This window comes from Triturus cristatus, chromosome 1_2 (assembly GCF_964204655.1).
Source record: "Triturus cristatus chromosome 1_2, aTriCri1.1, whole genome shotgun sequence".
Classification (NCBI taxonomy): Eukaryota; Metazoa; Chordata; class Amphibia; order Caudata; family Salamandridae; genus Triturus; species Triturus cristatus.
The window spans coordinates 302,583,259-302,606,883 of NC_140580.1; the positions used below are offsets into that span (position 1 = coordinate 302,583,259).

The 23,625-nt window shown below is 47.5% G+C and overlaps 1 protein-coding gene across 2 annotated transcripts in view; it reads left to right on the forward strand.

The window, feature by feature from the left end:
- The window catches only part of ASCC1 (activating signal cointegrator 1 complex subunit 1), a 727,350-nt gene that overhangs the window by 210,097 nt on the left and 493,628 nt on the right, over positions 1-23,625 (forward strand). For both annotated transcript variants that reach the window (XM_085603842.1, XM_085603843.1), the window contains one exon: positions 1,102-1,280. In XM_085603842.1, coding sequence (XP_085459968.1) covers positions 1,102-1,280 — 179 coding nt within the window. The remainder of the gene's footprint in view (positions 1-1,101; positions 1,281-23,625) is intronic.

Consider the following 23,625-nt stretch of genomic DNA (forward strand, 5'->3'; position numbering starts at 1 on the left):
CTGAGGACTGACAGATGATAATATTGCTTATCTGATTCTGAACGTCAAAGGGACTATGCCATGGTGACGTCACATCCGTCCTCGTGTCTCTTGAAAGACAGTCCCGCTTGCAGAAATTGAATGATTAAAAAACTGACTTTGACTGACACTAATCGCTTCTGAGTTAAACTGGGTTCATTATGTAGCAACGGAAACAGAAGAGGGACCATGTTTATTGCGGACTCCTACCTGTAAGAAAGCAGTTAAACGGGGCCCTTTTGTGGGTTACTCCTTGAGAAGATGCGCTCCGACTGAAAGTGTAAATGTGTCTCAAAATGTGTCTCTGGTGGAATATACACTCGTAGTGCTGTCTTATCTAGCCTGCATCCTCTCTGAAGTTTGAGTGAAATAGATGACTCAGAATGACAGATGGCGCCCAGTCAGTACGCCTTCCACAAAAGCAAACTGTTAATGAAGTCCCTTGGGCTTACATTTCAAAACAACCCTTAAACAGAAATTCCCGAATAGTCGTAGAGAATCCAAAGGGCCCGAATGAATAGTCATAATTTACTGCTTAAGTTTGTCAAAACGTGCCCCACTTTTTAGATTTCACCAAAATGTTTTACTTGCACGTGGCAGCCTAGAAAAGGGTGTCAATTTGTATGTGTGCACCTAGCTATACAATGGTGCCATTTCCCTTGGTGCAAAACCCGCTGTGTTTTTTGTAGGTGTAGCACTTTATTTCTGTAACTGTCTGCTTTTAAGTGTCATTTACGACCATAAAAAGCGTCCTGAATCGGGCCCCAGTAGTGCAAGAAGTTTTGATTAAGTTATGTTTTCCATTTTTTATCTTGCCCTGCTTTATGGCTTTCACTGTGACATTAGAGTTCCATTAATTGGCAGAAATTCAGTATTTGCCATTACAGGCACGAGATAGACATGCGCCCTACATATAACATACAAAAGTATTCAAGGATTCAGACACGTTGGTAGGAAGCCTTCAACGTATGATTTTTTGTTATCTGATTCTGAATGCCATTGCTTCGTTACTGGCTAATTTTGTATTCTCACATTCCGTTGCCCGTCGTCGCTTTTAACCAGCCTCTTCTGTTTTGCCCTCAGTAATAACAGGACAGCAGCGCAATGGAGTCATTTCTGCCCGCACCCGAATTGAGGTCATCGCTGATACATTCCGCAAGAGGGAGCCCTTTACCCACTTCTTATCATTCGCTCTCAACCAGCCAGCGGTCCAGCAAGGTTTCCAGCAGTTTAAAGAAGAAGTATTGGAAAAATGCTCAAAGGTACGGGAATTGGTGTACCGCCATGCATTAGTGAGGCTCACTGTGAATTCGAAGATGTTGTTTTGCCCCCCACCGTCCATTGAGCCCTGAGTCGGTAGCATACGCATAGAACATATCGAATACGCTCTTTAATGGTGTTTGATTATTATTCATTGGGATTTTAGTTCACCTTATAGGATTCCGCAGCAGAATGCATGCTCGGGTTTTTATTTCAAATTATGAGCAGGAAACACACGCATGTACCCTAAAATAATGACGTTCTGTACTAATGCAAGACATCTTTTTATCCAAACCTTGTTGATTGGTGTAGATTTACAAAGAAGGCAATTAAAGTGCGAGTAGAAGTAGCGGTTAATTGTTATTGTAAATCGATAGGTCATTTCTAACTCCGGCCGCACTGCGCTCCATTCGAGACCACGGCAGAATTTGATTCCTTACTCCTTGCTCCTTATATTTTGTTCTTTATTAATATTTTATTAATATTTTTAAACAGTACAGGAAAAGGGAAGAGCTCCCAAAGCACATTGTAGCAAAAACAATTGTTATCCGGTGTTCATGCATATTGATGCGATATTAAACATAAAGTTATGAGATTAACAGTTATAGGGTGACATCTTATTAAACAACTCTTAATGACTATAAAGTCAAACCATAAACTACAGCTAAGTAAAAAGGCAAATGTTTATTCATCCGTTCTTGTCCTCTAATAGGTAATACTCAGGTGCAGCTTCGAAATCACAGAACTGTGTTTGGAGATAAAGGAAACAAAACGTGCAGTGGGATTCAAGGGGTGTGAGGTAGAAAGAGAGAGTAGAATAGAGTGAGAGGGAACGTTGGGAAAGGGTATCCAAGAGGGTACACCGCAGAAGGGAAAGATAACCAAGTATTTTTATTTTTATTTATTTTATTTTTTGCATATTTATATAGCGCGAACTCGACTCGAAGGTATTCACATAGCACCGTATTTACATTACACATTCACGGGGAGATTAAGTGATTTGCCCAGAATCACAGGACGTGGACGCGACCTCGAGGCTCGAACCCTGGTTTCCTGCACCAGAGGCGGCAGCGCTGCCGACGGACCTCGTCCACCCATGATGACGGGTACTGGGCGCCAAGCCACGGGCCCACTGTTATGTCTTATTAATGAAGGAGTGTATGGATCAGTGAGCCTAGACACGGTTGGGATGCTACAGTGGTGAGATTGGGCCATGTGTGTGCTTCTAAGGTGTGTGACCCAAGCCCACCAAGTATGAAAAGAAACATGTTTGAAGTCTTATCAGTCTAGTAGGATAACTTTAAGCGCAACGGTGGTCAACAAATCAAAGAGAATGGAATTGTTGTCTGTAAGCTGGGGTGGATTCCCAGCTGCATGTGGTCCGATCCCGATAGGTGGAAAATCCAACGAGACAGTTATTCCAAATATTTTACTTAATTGGGCTGCGAAGTTGTACCAGTATATGAGGCGAGGACATGAAAAGGACATATGTTCCAAGTCACCACACGCTATTCCGCATGACCAGCAAGTGTCAGTATCCCTCAGTTTTAGTTTAAAAAGTTTATTAGAGGTCCAGTAGACTGAGTGAACAATTAAGAATTTAGTTTGTAGCCACGAAGGGGTACGTATCCCGTGGAGCAGGAGGGACCCAATCTTACTCTAAGTGTCTTCAGAGGGAGGAGTAATACCTTTATTACTGAAGTACCTGGACCATTTATTGCACAGGGAGAATTCAGCATGGGCAGAACCCTACATAGTAATTTATAAAGAAGCTTGGAGGCTACATGCCCACCTGGTTGGATACGCTGGAGGGTAGAGAGTGGTATGTAGGGGCCTAATTTAGAGATTCTAGACTAGAGCTTCAGAAAGCTGTAAAAAACCAAGTTGGGTAATGAGTACTTCCCCTGGACAGCAGCAAATGACAGTGGCTCCCTATTCTGGTATATAGATCCACGGTAAAGATAATGCCCTTTTTGGCCCAATCTACTCGAGACACCAAAGGACTAGACGTCAATAGCCTTTCATTAATCCATAAGGAGGTGGAATAGGATTTATTAATATTGGAGGCCAGAAGTTTATCTATTAGTTATAGGGCTTTAATTGTATCTTTTAAAATGATCTGGGAGTGGGCAAAACTGTGGTGCGACGTAGTCAAATTCGGCATTAATTGGAATAGGTAGCTAATGTGTTTTTCAATTCTAAGCCAATGCCAGGCACCTACTGGGTTCAGTTCCAACCAGGCGCACAACACCCATTGGGCTCACCGGGCTTCAGCCCCCCCGTCATTTGTGTCAGCCTGGCTGAGATAGCCTCGCGGGCTGGCGTCCGTTTAATTGCAGCCGCACCCGAGTACTTCACAGGTCTTTAAAAGACCATTTAATCGTTAATGAGGCTTTTGTTGTGTTTTCACCCCTTCTTACAGCCACTCTGCCTATGGCTGGAAGACTTAGCCCCCCCAAAATCTTTTTCAGCCCCCCCCCGAAATTTGGCTCTAGTTGCCCGCCTGGTTCCAACCAACATACACCTTGAGTAGCTAGTAATGCCGTTTGATAGTTGAACCGATCTGGGAGATTACATACACCTGTACTTATGAGATACCTGAGCTTCTTGAAACTCATTCTGGTCCTTTTGTTACATCAAAGAAACTCAGAGCACAGTTTGTCTATTTTTGAGAAGAACAAAGTGGATAAGCAGATTGGTAGCATACTTGATAGGAAGTTAACTAAGGGCGTCACCATCATCTTTAGAGTTTCCAATCTACCCCACCATGATATAAATTTCGAGGACCAGGCTGACAAGAGGTCTTTTATCGTATTGATTGTTTTGCTCTCATTCTGTGAGATGGATTTGACCTTGTTGTTACAAAACCATATACCCAAATAGTTATTAAATGTAGATTTCCACTGAATTTGAGAGATCCCTAGAGAGGAGGGGGTGTAATAAACATTGAGAGGCATAACCTCCGTCTTGTCCCTATTCAAAAAATATCCTCAAAAAACGTAAAACTCATTAATTATATCCAGAATGGTAGGAACAGCCGTGTCTAGTTTTTCAAATAAGATGAAAATATCATCTGTGTAAGTAGCTGTCTTGTAAAGCACATCACCAAAGGTTATCCCCTCAATGTCTGTGGATAGATTCAACATCAGAATCAAAGGGTCAACAGCCAACAAAAAGAGCAGTGGTGAGAGTCGGCAGCCTTGATGGGTGCCCTGTCGGAGAGGAACTGGGGAGTATAGTTCTCCGTTGACCCTGACTCTTGCGGTAGGTTTGGCATACAAGGCCATGGCCATTTCAATATAGTCATCCCCTAGGCAGCACCTGGTTAGTATGGCCTCAAGGAAGGGCCAGGTCATCTTAACAAAGGTCTTCTCTGCGTCCAGAGCTATGGCTGTGTGGATGCTGAAATAGAAAAAAGAAATAATACCACAAGTACAGTTCTCTGTCTGCACACAAGATAGCAGAATTTATTGGAGACCAACAAATAATACAAAATACGTGTGGAACAGAGACAGACAGCATAGATACTAAATGTCTGACGATGTGACGTTTGTGATAGTTTATATAGGCCCAAACCGCAAAGGATGCAGCATCATATCATATGTAGCACAACTTAAGCACAATTCATTTGTCCAATAATTATGGGCCTACAATGTGATTTTACCATTTAAGGTCCTAAGTCTACTGTTGCGGACCACGTGTCCCAAGTAGGCAGCTTTTGGAACTTTCCACTCTACTGTAAGATATCTATTCTGGTCCTTTCCAAATAACTATTGCAACACAATAACAGTGCCCGGTAATATTGCGAAATGTGATATGCTAGAACATTAATTGTGTAAGCGAGCATCTTCTTTTGCCACGTATATGTTTTCTAAGCAAGCCTTGCGTTACTAAAGCCGTGTCTCTAAGGGTAAGGAAAAGTACAAGCATCTTGTGCCATGATTCTCATGTCAACTTAGCATGGTCTAGAAGCGTATTGCATTTGGTATCGCATAAGAAAGATAGCTTCTACAACTGTTGCTGCAGGGGCTTGCAAAAGAGATGTTACTCCGGTATTGGAACTTTCATAGATTCACAGGCTTGAATCATTCCCTGTCGTCGGGATTCAAGTCCCCGGTACCTTATAAAAGCGATGTCACAATAGACATACAACATTGAGGCCTGAGGCTCTTTTGTTTAGTAACATATCACTGTCCTTAATATAAAAGTATCAAACTTAAAAGTCAACCTATCACATGATACCGCCCTTTGGAACCTTCCTGAGAGAAGCTGCAGAGTCTCAGATTTTCTACCGCACGTCGTGCTAGGGAGTCTCCACTGAGCTCTGCTCAGTTTTCTTCAATCACAACTCTCCAAAGAAATTTTCGCAGCATTTTCTACTTTACTTCAGTGGTTTCGTTCTTCAACTACTTACTCTTAGTCTTTTGCTGCTTCAAACTGGTTTCCACCATGCCAGAGACACAAAAAAGGGGCTCTTCTGATCCTGTGGCACCTGTAAGAAGAAGAGGCTCCACACTGATGACCCTCATAAAGATGATATCTGCTGTCTCTATCCAGAACACAACACTAGTGACTGCAAGGTATTTCGCATGTTTTCTAATAAGACCGTAAAGGATAGAGAAGGACGTCTTCTTCTCTGGTTGTAAAAACTCAAATCCTGAGACGTCTCTCTGATGCTGAAAGCGACACCTCTTCTATGTCCTCTTCTAAAACACGTTAAGAGACCTAGAGAAGAGACATTGTCTCATACCTCTCTACTACCACCTAAAAAGGCATCAAAAGGACTTCTGAGGGTGCTCATAGACACAGAAACACATTCAAATCGCCTCACAGTTCTGTCTTGCCTACATCTAAAGGAGAAAAAGAGGCCAGACTTCTCTTCAAAAGCCTACTTCAGCGCCCCCAGCGCCTCCCCTTGTGGTGAAGCACATTTTCAAAAAAACGGCATCAGCACTGCCTACTGATGGCTCGCCCACACCCTCTCCCTCGATTAAGACACTGATGATGCCTTCCTCAACATCCTCAATGGCGTCTACAGTTAACACCATCACGGTGTCAGTGGGGGCATCGCTGAGGACGCTTTCATTTGCGGCTTCAGCTCCAGTGAAGTCGACAATAAACATACAGATTTCCATTACGCCGTAGTCAACGGCAATCCTTCTATCAACAGAGCGCTCATCGACACCCCCACCGTCGACAACACAGAAACTGTCGATGGACCCTTTGACCACAGCTTCCTCTCGTATACAGAGCCTAACCAGTCGACGACCCCACTGCCAACGATCGCCAGACTGCCTACATTGGCTCTTTCATCTTCAACGACATAGTTGACGACCCGGATTAAAAAGATAAGAAACCATTTACACTGTCACTTACCTCCCCAAGTAAGGTGTCCTCACTGCTTCCTTCACACCTCCTCGATCAGGAAGACTCCCAGAAAGACAGCCTTTATGGAGCAGCTCAGAAAGCTTCAAGTAAAATGCCAGGATTACTCAGATGAGGGGGAATATTATTAAACAGAACTACTACTCGTAGGACTATCATCATCAGCGGTACCAACAAGATATGGAATGTGTGCCATCCACTCTTCTGACAGATTTACAGGCCATGTTATCAGATTACAAAGCTTGCTTCCCTCCGGCCTCTGCACCAAGTCAACAAGCTCCTGTTATGGTAACCTCTGTACCTTCTCTGTCTGTCACTTCTCAGCCAGCTATCACTCTGCCTCCTCCTCCCCCAGTACCCAGATCTCCATCTGTGCTACCCTAAGGTGATGCACCCTCATCTTATGACGACAAAGAAGAGGTTGAGTTTCTGGGCCACAATGAGGAATGGGATGACTATATCCTGCCGACGCCAGCATCTCTGTCACGTCATGTTATTGACACACCTCCTGAGGATATAGGAGGTTTCCATTGCCTTCTAGAAAGAGCAGCAACTTGTTTTGACTTGCCATGTCTGCTACGCAAGAGGATTGTTTCCTGTATGATTTTAGGGAGCTCTATCGCAAGATAGTAAATGCCATACCCATCATTGACTATGTATGTGACAGGGCATAAAGATTATGTGCAACCCTGCAACAGTACCTGCAGTATTGTTCAAATTAGACAAGAAATATAAGGCTCCGGAGGATGCACCTGCTAGCCTCCAGGGTGAACCTAAGCCGGACCCAGTCATTCCCCATGCGACACAATGAAGATCACAAAATCTTTCTACACCCTTTACAGCGCCTCCAGACGAAGATGGTAGGCGTTTAGATAACATCATCCAAACAACAAAAGAGTGTGCCTTCTTAGAAGAAGAGCAGAGCGAGCAAGAAGAATCAGATTTGATTCTTTAGAAAGCCCTCACTCACCAACCTAGTTGGTGACATGCTTCATCATCGGGCCCCACCAGGAAGGTCGAGTACCTTCCCGGTGTGCTTCAACGCCAGAATTACTGCGGAGCTGGTTCGTTTTGTATAGTGTGCAAGCGAGAGTGGTGTGAGTTAAAAGTGTCTAGGTTGTGTCCAGAAAATTTTGTATTCGATGGCCAACCCGGCACGGTTAAAAAATGGAGTGAGCGATGGATGCTGGATAGATAGTTCAGCTATGTCTCACTATAGGTGGTCAACATGTTTCTGCCTATATGTTGCAACTAGCTAGGCATTCGTCAGGACCAGTGTGTCGACCTCGGCGGTATGAGTGCGCTATGGCTCATCCTAACCAGGAGGTCAAATGTGTGAAAAAGAAACAGGAAAAAATATTCAGACCTGTTATTCATGTGGGTACCTGATTCTTTCTAGGAACCCAGCAGTTTTATGCAGAGTGATCACTAATCACCCAATGGGTCTCGGAAGGGGAGTGTTGGCTAGTAGGCACACCGTCAGCAAAGCCAGGCACCCGCTCGGTACCTGGTAGGACCCCCTGAAACCGGACTCCGTGACGGGGTCCGGTTTCAGAGGGTCCGCTCACTCCATTTTTTAACCGTTGGCCATCGAATACAAAATTTTCTGGATACAACCTAGACACTTTTAACTCACACCACTCTCACTTGCACACTATACAAAGCGAACCAGCTCCGCAGTAATTCTGGTGTTGAAGCACACCGGGAAGGTACTGGACCTTCCTGGTGGGGCCCAATGATGAAGCATGTCACCAACTAGGTTGGTGAGTGAGGGCTTTCTAAAGAATCAAATCTGATTCTTCTTGCTCGCTCTGCTCTTCTTTTAAGAAGGCACACTCTTTTGTTGTTTGGATTATATTGCCAGGGGGATAAGAGTGCTCCTTAAAAATCCCTCTCTCTCTTGTTGTTTAGTGGGGTTTAGATAACATCGGCAAATGATTTTCATCTATGTCAGCCCTTACAATATGAGCTGCCAATTCTCTAGCCCTCCTTGAATGCTATGACGGCCAAATGTAGTTCGATATAGCCCCATTTATCAACCAACTTCCAGAGCAGGTTCGAGGAGAGGCAAAGGAGGTGTTACTAGAAGGCCAACGTTCCTCATCCAAATTAATTGACTGTGCCATGGATATTGCCTCTACAGGCTTTAGACAGCTTGCAGGTGTGGTGGTCCTACGCTATCAAGGATGGCTCAAGGCCACCAATTTCCGGTCGGAAGGCCAAACAAAGATCTACCATAAGATGGGGAGGCTTTGTTTGGAAACTATGTTGATGAGACCCTAAAAACAATCAAAACAGAGACCGACACGGACAGATCTTTGGGCACGTTACAGTATCAAAATGTACCCTTTCGGGGCGCCAGAGGAGGAGGTCTGCCTTCCTTTAGCAGAAAATATCAGCAATACCGTTATCCAGAATACTCCTCCAACAGACAGCAATTCCGCTTGCAGTATCAGCAGCAGCAGCCGCCGTCAGAGGCATATCCCCGCCTTCCCTCAGAGGAAAATCAGGACGACAGAACAAAGACACTAACCGTAGGCAATGACTTCTGCCAAGTGTCAGCTACTTCACTCTCCATTCTGCCCAAGGTACCAGTGAGAATTACCAAATACTTACATCGTTGAAGACAAATTACAACTGATCAATGGGTTTTAGACCTCATCCAATTTGGTCACCTGTTATAATTTATTCATATTCCTCTTCCAACTCCACCTCAACCACACAATCATAAACATTTACCCATTCTCTGACCACAAATAAAAATGATGCTAAAAAGCGGGCAATAGAAAGAATTCCCCGCTCTTTCAGAAAAGAAAAGGATTCTACTCCCATTTCTTCTTGATACGCAAGAAGTCAAAGCAGTGGAGACCAATTCTCGATTTAAGGGAGCTTAACAAATTTCTCAAGAAGCAATCCTATCGGATGATCTCGTTCCAAGACATATTGCAGCTCCTCAACGACAGAGATTACATGTCCTTCCTGGATGTCCAAGATGCCTACTTTCATGTACCCATCCATCCAAAAAACGGAAAGTTCCTCAGGTTCACAGTAGCTGGCAGCTACTTTCAATTTTGGGTGTTACCATTTGGTCTCAAATCGGCCTGCGCATTTTTACAAAATGTCCGGCACCCTTCGCAGCTTACCTCAGACAGCTGCGCCATCAAGTCTTTCTGTAGCTAGATGACTGGTTGGGCAAGGCAGATACTCACCAGTTGGAGGAAGCATCCACAAAAGCCTGCTTACACCTATTCAACGACCTCGGACTCACTCTCAACCCCGACAAATCAATCCTCCATCCTTCACAGCCCATTGAATAACTGGAGAAGAGACCGAAGATGTATTATCCTTAAGAAACAATGTTAACTCCTTACTTAGTACCATTACATGAGATTCAGTCTCCAGAATTTTAGTGTTCATGCGAAATGAACAAGCTTTGGATAGAGGTGACAAGGGCCTAAAAGACAGAGACGGCTGCGTGGTCAGGAATGATGATAGAGTCAGTGGAAGAAGTCAGAGTGCCCACCAATACTTCCTTGTTGAGTAATATATAATCAATTCTGGGAGAAGAAAGTGAAGAATTGCCGGTAGGATCATGTAACCTCCATACATCCACCAAGCCATGCAAAGTACAAAGTGAGCGCATTGCTTTGTGGACTTTTGGAATTCTATATTTTAAAGCTGAATTTCTATCTAAGATAGTGTCCACTGGTAAGTTAAAATTCTCTCCCAGAATCATATGGGCATTCGTGGGGAGCAGCACCAGTTTGGCCGCCTATTTGGACTAAAAGACAGGGTCGTCAACGCTCAGGCATATATGTTTATTGCAAATACCTTCACATCTCCTTTTTGGAGTCGGGTAATCAGCCACCTGCCACTGCCATCCTCTTCTGGGGTAATTATTTATAGACCACATTTACTAGAAATCAGTGTAACCACCCCAATGTTTCAGATATTGCCTTGGAATAGGGTAAAATATGCACCCAGCCATTAGGCATAGAAAGTGCTTCTTTATGGCCAATCTTTGTTTCCTGTAGAAAAACTATGTGCCTATTCAGGCAGTAACAGTAGTCCAAGACCTTCCTGCGCTTCACTGGGTGGTTGAACCCTTTCATATTAAGCAAATTTGCTTTCATTGTAGACATAAGTCAATCATCTAAGGCTACAATGAGTTGTTTGGTAAAAGGAGTAAGCGTGGTGCGCCCAACGATCACAGATGATAATGCACTGTAGGAAGAAACATGGCTCTAGAAAAGAAAAAGTTCAAAAATAAAAAAAGGGGGAGGGTTAAACAATGTAACAGGAAAATTCCCAAAATTATGGGAGAGATGCCTCAAAGAGGCGGAGAAGACAGTGGAGCACACACGCAAGTTGGGGGAGAGCGGGAGCCCTCCATACTGCCACATGCAAAATGAGACAGCTAATAAACCAGCTAGACGACCGGGATGTGTGTAAACATCGGGTTCGCCGATCAAAACATATTATATAGCGTAACTAGACCCACTGGTAAAGGGAACATAGTGAACATTAACAGCTGTAATTAACAATCTGCAAACATCATCAACACTCAGAAAAACAGTAGTGTAGTAGCTCCTTGGGCCACATCACATGGTCATGCAATAAACAGTCTAGGAAGAGGAGAAGCCATCCCACACTTTGAGATCACTAACCAACACACTAACATTGCTATGCCCATCACGAGAACCATGAACAGACCTCTCAGGTCGACAGTCACAAAAGCCCATACCACAAGAGACTCCAGTTTCCGAGGAAGGCTTGTTGTACAATGAGCTATTTAAACATTAATAGGGGTGGATAGACCTGGGAATAGTAGGAACATGGTGACATAGACTTAAAATGTCAATGCGGCAATAAAAAACAAAAATAAAGACAATTAGAATAGTCAGTAAGGAGGCATTGTGACCCAGAACATGAGTTTAAAATTTGCCCCAAAAGAGCATGGAAGGCATTCACAAGTGGAGGCCCACAACTATAGAATAAAGCTAAAACATATTACAACAGAACAGAACCATATTGCAAATAAGATAGGGCAATGGGCCCGAGAATATCACGTGGGTTTAATGTACAAAACATTATTAACGATGTACCAATAACAAATCAAAGAACACCTATGTTTCATGGAGTACAGGCATGTCCTGGTCTTTGAAATCTGCAACCACTAAAAGCATCTTAGATGCAATATTTTTGATCCTTGGGGATTTGAACATACATCTGGATCAGACAGATAGCAAGAACACCCAGGATCTGCTTGATGGGCTGCTTTTTGCCCAGCTTAATCAACCTTGTCAGCCTTCCTACACACCAGGCTGGACATATTCATGATCCCATTTGCACCAATTTTCCGATTCAAGTGGTGGAGCCCAGTCCGGTTACCTGGTCGGATCATTACATAACCTATTTTTCTTGGGAACTGTCTAGAGCTGAGCCCTCGGCATATCCAAGCTATAAATCACATTTTGGGTAAGTTGATCCATCTGTACTCAACACAGTGTTGGAAGCTTCTAAACCAAGACTGGTTGTAGAGGTCGACGCTCAGGTGGCGGAGTTCTCTAGCTGGGTCTCGTCGGCAGTGACGACAGTGGCCCCTCTCCGTTCGAATAGACTGGCTAGAGAATCACCGTCTAAACCCTGGTTCAATTCTATGCTTAAAGGCCTGAAACATGAGTGTAAAATCCTCAAACGGATATGGAGGAGGGGTGGATATTGCTCAGCGGACAAGAGGAAGCTTAGAGATAAGCAGAAGTCCTACTATGCTTCGATTAAGCGGGCTAAAGGGCAATTCTATTCAACCCGTATTGAAGCTGCCAACAATAACGCTAGAGAAATCTACGCGATTGTCCAGAGTTTTATGTCTCCCGTGGCACAAGCTAGTGTAATGCCATCTTCACCCTCCTGGTGTGACACTCTTTCTCGATCTTTTAGAGATAAGATCCTAGGAATTCAAGCAACCTTCATTCCTTGGTTTGGCCACGCAGAGGATGCTCTGGTAGGCCCTTTAGGAGGCACTGGATGCTTATTGTCTGAATTTAGGCCATCCGCCCCACAAGAATGTCTTAAAATTCTTAAGGCTTTTTAAATCAGGCTCTCCGTCTGACCCGTGTCCGGCTAGGACGTTGGCAGCGGTCGCTGAGGCGGTTAATGTAGAAGTGACCGCCATTATCAGTCTTTCCCTGCAGGAAGCGGTGGTTCCCCTGTCCTGGAAGGAGGCTAAGATTCGGCCTCTTCTTAAAAAGCAATCATTAGACCCCCTTTGCCCAGGGAACTATCGACCTATCTCTCTCCTCCCTGCATTAGCAAAGGTATGTGAAAAGGTTGTAAATAAACAGCTGACCGACTTTGTGGAGAAGGTGGCTCTTTTACATCCAACGCAGTCTGGGTTCTGGTCGTCACATAGCACTGAAACAGTGCTGGTTGAGGTGGCAGAGGCTATGCGGGACTGTCTTGTTAAATGGTAGCGGCAGTTTCAGTCGATAACCTTTCAAGTATTGCCCGGCGGTAATCGCCTCTCATACCACTCGATAATTTACCAATGAAAGAGGCAGGCGCCGGAGACTGGAAGGCAGGAAACAAAGTTTTATTCCGTCGGAGCAGAACACATCAGATCAGACAGCAAGGTATCGTCACGAGGTGCTCTAACTGCATCCCTGAGACCTGGTCTCTTATACACAGGTTTATTGCTTTATTACACATAGTACATTCTTGAGATTCCCTTGATGCATGAGAGAACATCCCCTGAAGCCCCGGCTCAGATCCGATCCCACACATAGCTACAGTAGAAGTTCCCACCTTACCCGCAGTAGGAGATGGCTATCGCGCAGCAGGGTATTCCGCCAATTCCCGGGGGTGTGTGTGACCGGTCGGGTCTCAGGGGGTAGGGGCTTTGATCTACTGTAATCCCTTTGATGTGGGGTGTTTCCCTTACAGTAGGGGCAATAAACTGCATCCGCAGGGCTAGGTGATGGCCTGGGACCAGTTCGGACAATGGGGCGCAGAGGAAGGGGGTTATCAAAGGAGAGGCACGACCATGTATGGGATGTCGGTCGGATGTGGTTCCGTAGCAGGGTCGCGCAGAAGGAGAGGGTTTATGGCCCGTGTATGAGAGAGCGGGGGCGGCCGGCGCGCGGGGGATGCTCGCGGCGCCAGGGGAAAGCGCTGGCGATCGAGAATGAGCGGGGAGAGAGTGGGGTGCCCAAAATGGCGGCCGTGCATTCGCTGTGCGTGGCGCTGGGGAGAGGCAAGATGGCGCAGATAATGTTCAGTTTGCAAGCTAAATTTCCACAGTCTGGATGCGGGCAGAAGGTCAGCGCTTATCTTGCTCGACCTCTCGGCCACGTTCGAAACGGTCCCGCATCCATTGCTTCTGTCTCGTCTGGCCAGGATTGGGCTGTCAGGTGCTGTGTGGGAATGGCTTCGCTCTTTTTGGAAGCTCGGACGGAGCAGTTCTGGATTCCACCCTTTTCCTCCTCCCCTCAGGGGGTTTCAACGGGTGTCCCACAGGGGTCTGCCCTTAGCCCCCTTCTATTCAACATCTATATGACTCCTCTGATATATTTAGCAGAGGAGTTGGGGGCTAAGGTGATGGCATATGCAGATGACACCCAGTTGCTCTTCACCTGGGATAAAGGGGTGGGCTTTGTATCTCAGGCCCAACATTGCCTAGCCTCAGTTTTTAACTGGATGGCGGATGCACAGCGCAAATGCAATGAAGGGAAATCGGAGATTCTGCTATTTGGCACTTTTCCTCCGAATTTCCGAGAGCAGCTCTGGCCTCCCGACTACCCATGTCCGACCTCCTCGGGGAAACCGTCAAAAACCCTTGGGGTCTGGTTTGATGAACAGCTTTCTTTTGCGGCACACATTAAGAAGCTGGCTGGTGGCTGCTTCGGCCTGCTTAAATCCTTTAGAAGCTTTTTTTTTCCCTTCTGCCAGCAGCAGCGAGACAAACAATTACATGCGCGCTGATTATGTCTTGGCTGGATTATGCCAATGCCCTCTTTGCTGGCATCCCGGGCTATCTATTGAAGAAGCTACAGGTGGTCCAGAACACCGCAGCCAGACTGCTGTTGGGGCTGTCAGCCAGGGACAGTGTACAGAACCAGCTGCGTCTATATCACTGGCTGCCGCTAGCAGCCAGAGGGAAATTTAAATGATTGATTATGGCCTATCGCGCTCTTCAGGGATGCGGGCCTTTTTACCTACAGAGGCGGGTGCCTTTTTATGCCCCTGCGCACTCTTTGCGCTCTATACCTTGCCCGAGTCCCACGCTTTAAGCTGCAGAGGATAGGGGGTGGCTCCTTTTCAGTGAAGGCAACTACTGCTTGGAATGCTCTCCCGCTGGCTCTGCGTACTATTCAGGATCCAGTGGCTTTTTTATCTGAAGTCCACTATGGCACCCCACTAGACTTGCGCCGGGACACTCTTGAGTAGCTGTGCGCGTAATAAATTCATGTAACATAACATAACAATATAACAGCACTATATCAATCTGTTGAACGCTAGTAGATTTAAATGGCCAAACGTCATAGGGGTAATCAAACCAGAGCAGAGGAGAGGGCCGTATAATAGGAGAGCACAGCCTCCGTATGCCACATGTATCAGTGTGCGGGTGGTACAGACAGCATACTCACCAAGCCCTAGGGCAAAGTAGAACCTAACCTCAAAGCCCCTACAGTCCAAAACAGCCAGGTTTATACATATTCTTCTACATCTGTGATTCAGAGGTATTGTTAAGAAAAGTTACTAATTCCGCTGGTCCCAGAAAGATGTGTGTTTGCCCTTTGAAGACAATTCTGATCCTGGAATGCCCCACAAAGCCCTGCTGAATCGCTCTATCTGCAAGGCTTTTCTTGAGACCTAAGAAGCTCTTCCTCCTCGTGGCCGTATCCCCCACAAAGTCTTGTGAAATGGAGAGTGTGTCACCCCTCGATTGGACTGACTTGATGTGTGCTTAAAATCTACTCAGTATGCTGTTGTCGAAGAGGCTTGAAGATCAGCACTCGAGGAGATGTAGTAGACTTGGGTCTGTGGGTGAGTATCCGGGGAGCACACTCGAGTTCGAAGTCTCTGCCAAAGGAGAGATCAAGGAATGACTGAATCAATTTTTCTAGAAAATCAGTCACAGAGGGGTTTTGGACTCTACATCTTCAAGAAGACCAATGATGCGTATATTGATGCTCCTGTTGCAATCCTCCAAATTAGTGATGTCTCGTTTGAGTGAGGGTATCATCGTATCAGACCTAATAAAGGTAAATTGTGTTGTGCAGAGATACAACCTTCCGCCACCCCAATTCTGACCTCTGCATTAGACATCCTGAGTTTAAGGCCTTTGTGGATACCTGATACTTCAACTTGTAAGAGATCAGTATTTGTTTTAGTACTCTGGGCTATATCATGCACATCATTGAGTTTATTCAGAAATGCCTCAAGAGTAGTAGAGTTGTCCTGCTTGTCTTTTATAGGGGAATCAGAGGGAGGGGGTTCTTGTTTTGATCTTTTAATTTTGCCCTTTCCCTCCCTCACCTTTTGATCTTTCGAGTCAGCCAAAGTAAGTCAACAGAACGACACTTAACAGTGTACTCAGTCAGCTTTACGTAGACCAGGGACAACACAGCAATGGCACTGACGTCTCACGGACAGAACGAGGTGGAACCCAAATGTACATATGAAGATGGTGATCACCATAAGTGGAATGTGATGGGACCGGGTTTGACTCTGATTATAGCAAGAGTTGGCCCAGCACTCCAGCCGCCAGAACCAGTGTTAATAACATCTGGAAAGTCACCAGTCCAGCCTGTCAGGGTGAACTGCGGATCTATCCCTCCAGGTGCAGAGCTGTCATAGTACTGACTATATATCAGCACATGTGTGTTGAGTAGAAAGGTTGCTAGTGATGGAGTTGGAGCGACTGATGGGGCACCAACTGTAGGGCCCAGTGGTAAAAGGAACAGCTGATGTGCGTTGCATTGGGAGCGTCAGAGTTGTCAAGCATCCGCAAGGTGACGGTGTGAAACGAAGTAGCGAGGGAGCTATCCCCCCGGCAGCTTGCAGCGATGTTAGGAATGGAGCAGATGGAAACAGCGTGACAACACCATCCTCCTCCCAGACTTTTTTCTTGATTGCAAATTTGTCCCAAAGTAGGATTCCCTTGCAGAAAACGTGACCGGAAACTAGTTGTCTTGTGCAAATTTTAGCTGACTTTTCATGAAGAATCATTACTTTCTTGCGAAAAAACAGGGTTTTCCTTTCACAAAGAATTGAAAGAAGAAATTGAGAGTGGAAACAGATGACTTTTGTATGTTGCAAGTCACATCCAATGTTTTTGTCTTCGCGGTTTCATTCTGTCAGTTTTAATATAATTTTATGTGGCTGTATCTCATCTCCTAGAATCTATGTAATCCTGTTAGCCAGTTGCAACTCTAACTGAATTAATAGTCCTGCACATAGTCGGCGGAGGCGATTTTGTACTTTGATCAGAAAGAGGAAGACAGAATCTCAATTGAGGTGTCAGTCATATGTCCAGAATGCCAGAAAGGCCTTTGGGACTTTGGTAATACTGCTTTGCTGCAATTTTATGTGATTTCAAATGCCACAATAAGAATCCACCTGTGGAATTCCCTGGTTGGGGATTATTTTTTTGCCCTGAATTTGCTTGGAACTTTAAAAAATCAATCAGTTTCTGGGGACTGAAGAGCAGTAGGACAAGCACTTATAGGGTGACCACCTGTCTGTAATTTGCAGATATCATCATTTATTTAGGACAAATGTCTGTTGTTTGTTGATAACACGTTGACAAATAGCGTTTGTCCATAATTTGAAAAAAAGCAGAACACTTAATTGTGGACAGCCCAGCCCCCACGCTCGCTTTCCACATGATCCACTGTCCTAAGAAAAGGCTCATACTTGCTGAAACTCATTTTCAAACAGTGTGCATGGACTTCCCACAACTGGGTTTTATTTTTTAGATCTGGCGTTAGTCAAGACCTTTTGCTTTTACTATAATTATATGTATAATATATTTACATAAACAGGCTTTTAGCAACCTCTGTTCATCCATTGATCTGTTCATGTGTCTTTTTCATTTTGCTTCCACCCACTCCAGCATACAGCATGGGGCAGTCGGTCAGCCTACTTCAGCCACTAGCTAACTTCACTTTGAGTGCATTTAACCCTTTCACAAAGAGCACATACACACATATCTGAAAGAAACACATAGTGATAGATTACATACCTTAGAATTACCCCCAGAAGTCAGACTGGATCCGTAAAGTTTCGTCAGCAGTACCCCTGCGCATAGTTAGGTGGCGTTGTGCGGCTCCGCGTCCGGCGTTGGCGTCGTGGTTGCCGAGATGACGTTGGTCTTTCTTTTTCTGCGCCAGCAAGCGCAGATCCGGGAAGAGCAGGAACCCCAAGTCAATTTTTGACTGACTTTTTGAGGCCTTTTTGTCTCTATTTTTCATCTAGTCTTCGACTCCTGGTGTAGTTATGATGCCCGGTTTTAAGTCCTGCAAGGACTGTCACCGTATGATGTCTGTGACGGACCTGCACCGAGTGTCTTTACGCCTGTTGCGCGACCACGACCCCAAGTTGTGCCCCGACTGCCGGGCCATAGCACCGAAGTCTTTGCGGGAGCAGTCCCAAAAGCTGCTGGAGGCCCGGCAGTCGGCTCTGCGCCGTTCGAGGTCCTGGTCCCGTGGGAGGTCGAGGGACCATGCGCGGAATCATCACCATCGATCTTTGGGATCCAAGTCTTTGCACTCGGGGTCAGATAAGGCGAAGCACAAGAAGTCAAAGAAACGTCATCGTTCTCTGACTTCCCCTCGCCGGTCACGCGACGCGGCTGAGGGTGCAGGTTGTGCACGCCTGCCGCTCCAGCGGAACCTGTGCAGTCGCCGCCGGCCTACTCGCCCTTCCCAGGTCCGTTGGTGACTCCGGCCAAAATACAGGACTTCCTGTCGGCCATGGCTCGCCTGTTTGGGCCGTCGGGACGCACTGGTGCGCCTTCGGGCCCACGGTCCCAACTGGGGGTCCTCGCCTCCGGCCTCAGCGCCGCAGGACCCCCCTGGATCCAGGCCTGGATCCCGGTCGATGCCCGTTGACCTTATAACGACCCCACCGGCACCACTTCCGACGTCGCCCGCTCCTCGGGACGACGTCGACCCCGGTTTCAGCCCCGAAGTGGACGTGGCGTTGGCCCGGCGTCGATCAATGTTGTTCTCAACTCTGCTAGGGGATTTCTATCCCCATGTCCCTGCTCCTTATTTTAGGCCTGTAGAACAGCCTGAGGAGGAAGGGGAGGACTAGGAGGGGTCTGAGGACCCTCTCGCAGCTGATTGCGAGTATGAACAGGACTGGGCAGAGGAGTTGGGGGAAGCTAGTGGTCTGGATACCTCACCAGACCTTGGCATGCTCTCTCCTTCTACCGTGGCTATGGAGGAGGGTGCTAGTTACTCTGCCAGCAGCTACTTCTGCGGAGCCGCTGCTTCCCTTCAATGAAGCATTTTCTGACATTCTTTTGGGCACCTGGTCCAGGCCCACCACAGGGGCTCCTGTGGATAGGAACGTGGCCTGACGCCGTCGCCCGGCTCCGGGTGACCCCATTTTCCTCTCCCAACATCCCACCCCTGAGAGCTTGGTTATCCAAGCCTCTGCTTCCCCGACCGCCTTCCCTTCCGCACCACCGGATAGGGAATCCAAGAAACTGAATCAGTTCGGGAAGATTTTTTCTTCCGCCAGTTCTGCGCTGCGGTCTGTGAACACCGCATGCCTCTTGGGCCGTTATTCCCACTCGCTGTGGGATACGGTGGTGCAAGTGCTGCCTCAGTGACCAGAGGAGGCCCGGACAGCTCTCTCCCAGGCTGTTGCAGAGGGGAGAGACGCAGCTAAGTTCATGATTCGTTGCGGCCTACACACCGCCGACTCACTGGGCAGATCGATTGCAACGATGGTGGCGATCCGACGCCACGCCTGGTTGAAGTCAACTGGATTTTCGGGGGATGTCCAAAGCACGCTTATGAACATGCCCTTTGATGGCCGTCGCCTCTTCGGCGACAAAGCAGACAGCGCGTTGGAGCGGTTCAAGGACTCACAGGCTACGGCCAAGTCCTTGGGACTCTCTGCAGTCTGCCCTCCTCCGTCTACTGTTTTTCGCTCCTTTCGTGGCACCGGAAGGGGCGCCTGCAGCGTTCGCAACAGAGCCACAAGCCTGCGCAGCAACAATCCCAGCGCGGCCACGGGTTCTGCTGTGGCAGACCAAGGGGCCAGCGGGCGGGTCAGTCCACCTCCACCCCAGCCACCACTGCATCCAAACCTTCCTAGTCCGAACTTTCAGGCCCATCAAATGCCAGTGGGCGGCAGGCTTCGCCATCATCTCCCCCACTGGCGCACCATCACATTGGACAGGTGGGTTTTAGAGATAGTCTGAAGGGGCTACTCCCTCCCCTTCGAGACTACCTCTCCAGCCATGCCACCTCAGTACCACGGCATGTCGGGGAATCACTTGGTGCTTCTTCGGCAGGAAGTTACGGCCCTCTTGGCCAAGGGGGCCATAGAGCGCATTCCGATGCCAGAAGGTGGTAGTGGTTGCTATTCCCACTACTTTCTGGTGCCAAAGAAGGACAAGGGTATGCGTCCTATCCTAGACCTCCGGAACGTCAATTGCTTCCTCCGCAAACAGAAGTTCAAGATGCTCACTTTGGCTCAGGTCTTGTCTGCTCTCGATCCACAAGACTGGATGGTAGCGCGGGACTTGCAGGATGCTTACTTCCACATCCCAGTCCTGCGGGGCCACCGGCATTACCTGCGGTCCACGGTAGGCCACGAGCACTTTAAGTTCACCGTGCTTCCTTTTGGCCTTACCAGCGCCTCTCGGGTGTTCACGAAAGTGATGGCAGTGGTCGCAGCTCATCTGCGCAGATCAGGGGTTTCAGTCTTCCCCTATCTCGACGACTGGTTGTTGAAGGCGGGCTCCCACCTCCAGACAACGGACGACCTCCTGCATTTGCTGGGGTTCTCCATCAACGTGCCGAAGTCGCACCTGATTCCCTCTCAGAAGCTCCTATTCATCGGAGCGGTTCTGGACACAGCGCAGTTTCGGGTCTATCCTCCCGAACAGCGAGTCTGGGATATTCGGGCTTAATCTTTCAGCCCTTGTCCCGGATTTCAGTCAGAATGACCCTGAGGCTGCTTGGCCTCTTTCATCCTGCTGATCGATCATGCCAGATATCATATGCGGGCTCTGCAGCGGGACCTGAAGTTCCAGTGGGCACAGCATATGGGGAACCTGTCCGATCACGTCCAGATCTTGGAGGGCACTGCACGACAGTTGCAGTGGTGGCTCACGGACTGGCTTTGGGTCGACGGCAGATCTCTCTCCCTTCCCCAACCGGAGTTTACAGTGGTGACGGATGCGTCCCTCCTGGGACAGGGCGACCACATGGGAGAGGCAGAGATCAGAGGCCTCTGGTCTCCGGCGGAGTCCAAGCTCCATATCAACCTTCTGGAGCTTCGGGCAATCCGTCTTGCACTATCAAGGGAAAGAGTAGTGCAGGTGTTCACAGACAACACCACCGCCATGTGGTACAGCAACAAGCAAGGCGGGTGGGGTCGTGGACCCACTGTCAGGAGGCTCTGTGCCTCTAGACATGGCTGGAACATCAGGACGTTTTCCTGGTGGTTCAACACCTGGCAGGTTCTCTGAACGCCTGAGCGGACGAACTCAGCCGCAGGTGCATGATGGATCACGAATGGCGTCTTCACTCTGAGGTGGCGCAAGGTCTCTTTCAGCAGTGGGGAGAGCCTTGGTTAGATCTATTCGCCACCGAAGAGAACGAGCAATGTCATCAGTTCTGCGGGTTGGAATTTTCAAGGTGGCACTCGCTCGTGATGCTTTTCGTCGTGAGTTGTGGTCTGCTGTACGCTTTTCCGCCTATACCACTTCTGCCCAGAGTGCTGAAGAAGATCAGGCGCGTCCGGGCCCAAGTCATCCTTGTGGCCCCGGACTGGGTTTGAAGAGTTTGGTATCCTGAGCTACTCAGTATGAGCATCGATCCCCTGATCAGACTGCCTCTTCGGGAGGATCTTCTGTCGCAGCAGCAGGGGACGGTACTCCACCCGGACCTGTCCAGCCTCCACCTCTTTGCATGTAGATTGAGCGGCGGCAGTTTATTCCTTTTGACTTGCCTCCTGAAGTTTGTGATGTCATTCTGGCAGCCAGGCGTCCCTCCACTAAGGTGGTATACGCCTGCAGGTGGAACAAAATTGTGGCATGGTGCACAGCAAAGGCTGTGGATCCCCTTTCTGCCGCTCTTTCTGAATTCCTTTTGTTCCTTCTTTCTTAAGCCCGGCAGGGCTCTGCTCTGGGCACTATCAAAGGGTATCTTTCTGCCATTTCGGCCTTTCTCCGGCTCCCTGATCAGCCATCTCTTTTCAAGTACCCGGTTGAAAATAAATTTCTCAAAGATATTACACACCTTTTCCCTCCTATTCCGTTTGTGATGCCACAGTGGGACTTGAATCTGGTTCTTACTTATCTCATGTGTGCTCCTTTCGAGCTCCTTCACAACTGTCCTCTTCATCTCTTGACCTTGAAGACTGCCTACCTGGTTGCCATCACCTCCGCTAGGCGAGTGAGTGAGCTCCAGGCTCTTTCTTGTAAGCCTCCTTTTCTGTCGTTCCATCCAGACAAGGTTGTGCTGAGGCCCCGTCCTTCCTTTTTGCCAAAAGTTGTTACGGCCTTTCACATTGGGCAGACCATTACCTTTTCCACCTTCTTTCCGCCTCCGCATCCTTCCAGAGAGTAAGCAAGGCTCCACCGTCTGGACCCAAAACTTGCACTCTCATTTTATCTCAACCACACACAGCAGTTCCGGGTGGATGACCAACTCTTTGTTGGCTTCGTTGGCACCAAGAAAGGTCGGGCGGTACACAAGAGGACTATCTCCCGCTTGGTCATCTTGTGTATTCAAAGCCTGTTACTCTTTGGCTAAAAAAGAGCCTCCGGTGGGACTGCGTGCTCATTCCACTAGAGCAACTGCAGCCACTACTGCATTGGGACGTGGTGTCCCCCTGCAAGACATTTGTTAGGCAGCCACATGGGCCTCGCTGAACACGTTTACTAAGCCTTACTGCCTGGACAGCCAAGTCCGGAGCGACGGCTTCTTTGGCCGTTCTGTTCTCCGGGACTTCCTGGTGTAATCTTGGTTCGCAGACCCACCACCGGGGTCGGTATTGCTGGGTTATCTATCACTATGTGTTTCTTTCAGATGAACAAGTTACTTACCTTCGGTACCGATATATCTGTAAGAAACATTAGTAGTGATAGATTCCTTACCGCCCCACCCATCCTCCCCGTTCTGCGAACTGCTTTCTAGGGTTAAGGTCATCCCTTTCAGGGCCCTAGTTTCAATACGCCAGTGGTCAGTATCTTGCATGGCTCTGCGTTCCTTGTGTGGAAAGTCGTGTACAGAACTGACGTCCGCGTGCGCGGCGTCTAAGTAGCACCCGCGGCGTCATCTCAGCAACCACGACGCCAACGACAGACGCGGAGCCACACGATGCCACCTACCAACGTGCAGGGGTACTGCTGACGAAAACTTTCCGGATCCAGTCTGACGCCCGGGGGTAATTCTAAGGTAAGAAATCTATCACTACTAATGTTTCTTACAGATATATCGTTACCGAAGGTAAGTAATTTGTTCGTTAGTTCCCTTCAGTGCCAGTGTTTTTGTTTTTAATTTATTATTACTCTAGTGTTGCCTTGTTTGTAGCGCCTGATGTGATTGCAGGGTACATTCCAGCTTTATAAGTTCCTGTCTTCTGCCAATACTGTTATAAATTCCTTTGTTTATCTGACTGCTACTTTTTCATAGGATGTCACATGAACTCTAAATGTAAGCTCATGAGGGTGTTCTGTCTTTGCAACCCAAACTGTTTGTCTGTCCTTCCTTC